Below are 5745 nucleotides of genomic sequence, written 5' to 3' on the forward strand. Positions count from 1 at the left end.
CAGAGAGAGAGAGACAGAGAGAGAGACAGAGAGACAGAGAGACAGAGAGACAGAGAGAGAGGAGAGAGAAAGAGAATTATAAGACATCTTCTGGAAAGGTGTGGGCTGGGCTGGGCCTGGGAATGGATTACGACTGTAAACATGTTTCTTTATAAGCTGCAGGAGCCTTGTTGGGATGGGTTGTATGTCAGTGTCGCATAAATAAGCAAAATGTCGGAACAAAAGACAAAAGATATGGCAAAATGTGAGGATAAAAATGGGTAGTACATACAGTAAACTTAGCACATGAACCCTGATACATTTTATAGCTGCAAATCAATCATTTTTCATAGCTCAATTCAAGATCTTCAACTCCTCAAGCCCTTCCAGTTTCCCCAGTACTTATGAAGGAAAGTACACACACCAGTTACAAAGCCGCCTTTTTCCTCCCCTGCCCCCCGCCCCTTTCTTTACCATAACAGAAATGATCTAGCTGCCCTCACTTATCCACCTGTTGTGTGTTAGGTAAGTGTAACTTGAGGTTGACTTTGCCAAGTTTCCACAGTAGTTAACAGCTGGGAATCCAGGTGTCCAGACTCCGTATATTATGTTTCCACTGCACCAACTTCAAGCATAAGACCACATTTTATCTTTCCACCCTATATGTGGCTCACTGCTGAGTGAGGTTATACTATCTATGAACGGTTAGTAAAGAGCATCTGGCCAGAGTGTGAATGATTTTCTCAGAGCAGCTTGGGAATAGTACTCTCTGACTGTTCTAATGTTTCTGCATGCTCCTGGAGTCCCGGAGTAGGAACAGGGAGCAGTTCCTGAACAAAGTATACAGAGAAGCCTGTGGGAATAAAAGCTCACCCAAAGAAGGCACACCTTCAGTGACTGTGAAGTTTTAAAATGCTGCAGTCCCAGAGCCAAATTACAATTTATCTCGGTCCAAATTTAGCCCTCTAAATAGTCATTCCTTGCCCATCTCTTTGTGGAACTTAACATCCTGTGACTAACAGCTTAAAAAATATCAGTTTAAGAAAAGCCGAGTCTCTGCTAATCAAAGGGCTCAGCATGCTCTCAGACAGAATTTACGGCTAGAGCAGAGCTCTTCCTGTTTTGCTATACCCTACTTCTCTGATGTTTCCAACTTCAATTAGGAACTTCATCTTTTATTTCCTACTTCTGTTCTTTTCATTTTATTCTTCATTAGCACTGAAGTTGGGCTGATGCAGTACTCAGTATATTTTAAGTCCATTCTAAGTGACAACGCTCTAGGTCCATGTTCTCAGAGGACTTTAGAGGAAGTCAACAGTCTGCCTGTGAGGTTTAAAGAACCATGCTCCTTTCTCAGCTGTCCTCCTAACTACACTATATTACTGGACTACAGTGTTTATAAGCTATCAATATGATCAGATCTTTCAGCTACTAGAATATTGACACTGCTTTCTAAAAATATCAAAACACCTACACTCAGCATGCTGCCAGGGGTAGTAACTCTGCTTCTTAAGATAAGTAAAAAGCTGGCCTTTTTTTTTTTTTAATCCACCTAAAGGAATTATAAACTAAAAAGCCAGGAGAAGCAATAAATCTAGAGAGATAGCCTAATATTTGGGAGCTGTAAAAACTGAAGGGACCCAAGAAAACCCTTGAGTCTTGAAGGACTGTGTTCTGGCAGACAAGTACTTTGGCTTTGAGTCATCTCAACCTCTGACTGCATGAACTTGTTCTATGTCGGCCCCTCAATGTCTACCAGAAACTGATTCAAAGTCTCTCAAGGGGAAGAAATACCATCTAAAAATATATGCTGCCAGTTTAATACTTGAGAGGAACTCTCTAGACCTATAAACTATGCCTATAATTGACTTGAACTGAATTGAATAACTGAAACGTAAACCAACAGTGAAAGATAAAAATTTCTGGTAAGTAAAAATAAATTACCTTCATCATTGTTATGGCAATATATCGTGCCTCCTTGACTATCATTGGTTCATATGAAACATCCAGCTTTGGTGATGCCAACCCACCAAAAGTCATGTCGGTGGTAGAAGCCGCTGCCGCCGCCGCTGAAGGGCTGCCAGGAACCCTTTGAGACTTCTTCCCTTGTTCTTGCTGCAAGGATGTTTTTTTCTGAGAAACAGGTACAGCTTTCACTTCCACCTATCCACAATAATATAAAACCAAATACACAGTCATCCTTGACACATCAAAGTTAGTCCTTCAGCCACAAAGTCATTTGTTACTACTGCTTCACCTTGGTCATTTCCAGAGTGGGGATGACCTCACCTCTATCTTATATACTAATAGTAGAAAACAGGTGTGCCAGTATTTTACAACAAATAATCAAAGATTTCAAAGCATTTTTAATTTTAAAAATTAAATCTTTTATTAGTGTGATACCAGGAGAGAAAACAGAAATAATCTACAGTGAAATTTTCAGTAAGTAATATTATTTTACCAGATAATTGAAATGCAAATAGTTCTTATAATAGTAGCTTATGTAAAAGTTTATTTGAATTCTTACTGTAATAGTCTACAAAGGAAAAAATATTCATTAATAGAAGCCTTTAGAACTGATGGTTTAAAATATACCAGAAATCTGGTTTGTTTACTTCAGGGAAGAAAAGTACACATTTACCACATACCACAATACCACATTTAATAATTTGAGTTATTAATTTTAACAATGTAAACTTTTCAACTCAGTTTCTCCAATGGTAAAATGTCAGTGTCCTTCATCTACACAGAGAAAACTGATTTTTCAAAGGCATATTAAATACTGAAAATATTAATTGCTGCTAATAATTCACCAGAAATATTTCAGAGTGTCTGATTTGGTGACAAAGTATAGTAGTATAATATATATTTACATATATTAATTATATGTTATATACATATGCATATACATTATCTATACATACACATATAGTATATATACATATATAGTATATACATGCATATATATTTATCATCAAATTTCCTTAATTTTGAAAGCATTTGTTTTTTTGTTTTACTCTGAACTTTTAATGGTGGTAAGTTGCAAATGCTCTGTGTCAAGCAACAAAGACAAAACAATCATAGGATAATACAATAATTGTATATGCATGTCACCTCCCATACTATAAGTACTACAAAGTATATCCTATTCCATCTTTTTGCTTCCATGTTTGGGTCATGAGACAAAATTTGAATGTGTGCTTGACATAGACAATTTAAACTATCTTCTTTGACTCTACTGTAGCATCTAACTTATGGCTTGGGAATTAGGGAATTAATTAATGTAAAATAAATCATAAGCAACTCTACAGTGTCCTCCATCATAGAAAGGCAAGGAGAGAAGAGCAGGCTGATCATGCAGACTGGCCATTCTCAACTCTTATCAGCACTCAGGGTGTAGACCTTGCTAACTCACTGAATTACCTTCATGTTGGGAACATGAACCACATCACCATATTGGTCTTTTGTTTGAACAGTTATGGTGGTGGGCCAGCCACAGCGAATGTCATCCTTATTCAGGACCAGGGAGGTTCTCTGAGGATCAGCATAGGAGTCTGGCTGAAGCCATCTAAAAGAGTTACAAACAAGAGAACATGAAATTAAGCCAGATAAGCCAGGCAGTGGTGGTGCATGCCCTTAATCCCAGCACTTGGGAGGCAGAGGCAGGTGGATTTCTGAGTTCGAGGCCAGCCTGGTCTACAGAGTGAATTCCAGGACAGCCAGGGCTACACAGAGAAAGAAAAAAAGTGCCGGATAAACTAAACTTGAATTGAACAAAATAGTAAACCAGTATCTTCATTTCTAACTCAGGGATAGTTGCAAGTGTTTTCCTGGGAAGTGATTAAGAAAAATCATCTAGACATACACAAAAATGCATGAAGTTTCTGATGTTTATATATACTATGAAACAATTTTAAAGTTAGAAAATACTGAAATTTGTATGTGTAAGATATCAAAAAATGGCATTAATTTAAAGCTAATTTAAATTCTCACTGAGGGTGACTAGATTTCTGCTAACAGCTGGAAAAAAAACTAGTTTCCTTATGACTTCTGAAAGCAAGGACAGAATATTGTTCACTTGTTTGGGAGCAGCTGGGTTTCCTGTACACCCTTTGTCTATATAACCTCTTACTACCTTCTTTAATATCTGCTCTTACTTGCAAAACTTGTCCATTTCCTACTGCTGGAGCTACCCAGTCCTCAATCTGCTTCGCAATTGCATCCAACTTGTCTTGTGAGATGTACCCTAAGCAATTCTGACATGTATTATATACAAGTGACTATAAGCACAAAAGGGAGGCTAATTTAAAAGTTTACCTATTGTTTCCTGGTCAATATTTTATCTTTAAGTAGTAAAATGCAAGCTCTGAAACTTAAAAATCAAAACCAAAAAGAGGTTTGACTTTTATTGTTTATTAATAAGTTAACACAAACTAGCATTTTTCTTTTCATTCTAATATAGCCAATGGAGAAACACAATAAATTAATAAGTGTCATTTATTTTAAAATATTATCACTTTTTATTTCTGGTTCAAAACACATAATCTAGATTTTAAAAGGGAACATTTTAACACCCCAAATGGCCATTTCCTCCTTTAGTTTCTCCTCACAGATGAAGCCTTAAAAGAAATTAATTGTAACATTAAAAATACCTTGCAAGCCTTCCACCACTTGATCCTGGGACACAAGCAATGAAATCATCCAGAAAGGACTGCTCATTGCTTTGGATTTGAAGTGGCAAGTTTCCTTCAAGTGCCTCTAAAATAGTTGGTGAATGAGAAAGGGCAAGACCCTTTCCAAGAATACCGGAGTGAGTTTTGCACACCTATTGGGAACAAAAGAGAGTCTTTGTATCTTATGTGTTTCTTATTTATTTATAAGAAAGGCCCCATTATACAGTCCATGCGCAGCCTTGAATGTAGGTTTCTTTAGTCTTGGCCTCTTGAGTGTACAGGTTATATACGTGTGCCACTGTACATGCAAATACAGTAAAATAGAAACCTGTCTATGAATTTTTCAACATGCACACATTTTTGGTGTGCCTTATAAAGGAAAATTATTTCCTCCTATGCCACAGCCTTATTATCCTTGGTCCATGATATGCAAAGTATACTAAGAAAACACAGGAGAACAGTATCAGTTGCCTATATTCTGCAACTTCAAAATGTCCATGGTAGATGGCGTGGTATAGGTATGCTGACTGTGTTCCTTGCTTCTTAGGCAGGGCCAGAGCTCCTGAGTGAAGGGAGTGGTGGTTACCTCTCACTTTCAGTTTCCATCCCTGAAAACTGTAGCTGTGAACAATTAATCCCCTCTTTCTAACCACCCGCCAGAGTTCTCTGGATTCTCAAATAAAAGATACACACAGCCTTATTTTTTTTTTTGAGCTATTGTCTTCAATTCTATTTTTTTAAAACTTTTATTGCACTATGATGAGATAAGTTACATGATTTCAATTTATCTGAATTTGTTAACATTTAAAAACATATTTTAATTAAATAGAATTGAATCACATTCTTGTTCCCCTTTTGTACCACCGCTCCTCCCAGAGACCCCCCTTCAATACCTACAATATCTTTTTTTGTCATATTTCTTAAAATTTATAAAATCTTATAACAATAAAAATAAATATTATAAAAGTTGTTTGATATAAAACAACAATCAATTTAATAGTCTTATGTAGATTAGATGCTCATCTACAATAGTGAAAATACATTTCTCTCAATATAAATTTTAAATAACTCCAAACATATTAGCTGTATACTT

The 5745-nt window shown here is 36.5% G+C and overlaps 1 protein-coding gene across 16 annotated transcripts in view; it reads right to left on the minus strand.

Moving 5' to 3' along the window:
- Mycbp2 (MYC binding protein 2) overlaps positions 1-5745 on the minus strand; it is a 234193-nt gene that overhangs the window by 84627 nt on the left and 143821 nt on the right. For all 16 annotated transcript variants that reach the window (XM_031362810.1, XM_031362803.1, XM_031362817.1 and 13 more), the window contains 3 exons: positions 4632-4804; positions 3403-3547; positions 1924-2142 (listed from right to left, as the gene is read on the minus strand). In XM_031362810.1, the coding sequence (XP_031218670.1) occupies positions 1924-2142; positions 3403-3547; positions 4632-4804 (537 nt within the window). The remainder of the gene's footprint in view (positions 1-1923; positions 2143-3402; positions 3548-4631; positions 4805-5745) is intronic.

The sequence above is a fragment of the Mastomys coucha genome, unplaced genomic scaffold, assembly GCF_008632895.1.
Source record: "Mastomys coucha isolate ucsf_1 unplaced genomic scaffold, UCSF_Mcou_1 pScaffold9, whole genome shotgun sequence".
NCBI classification, from domain to species: Eukaryota; Metazoa; Chordata; class Mammalia; order Rodentia; family Muridae; genus Mastomys; species Mastomys coucha.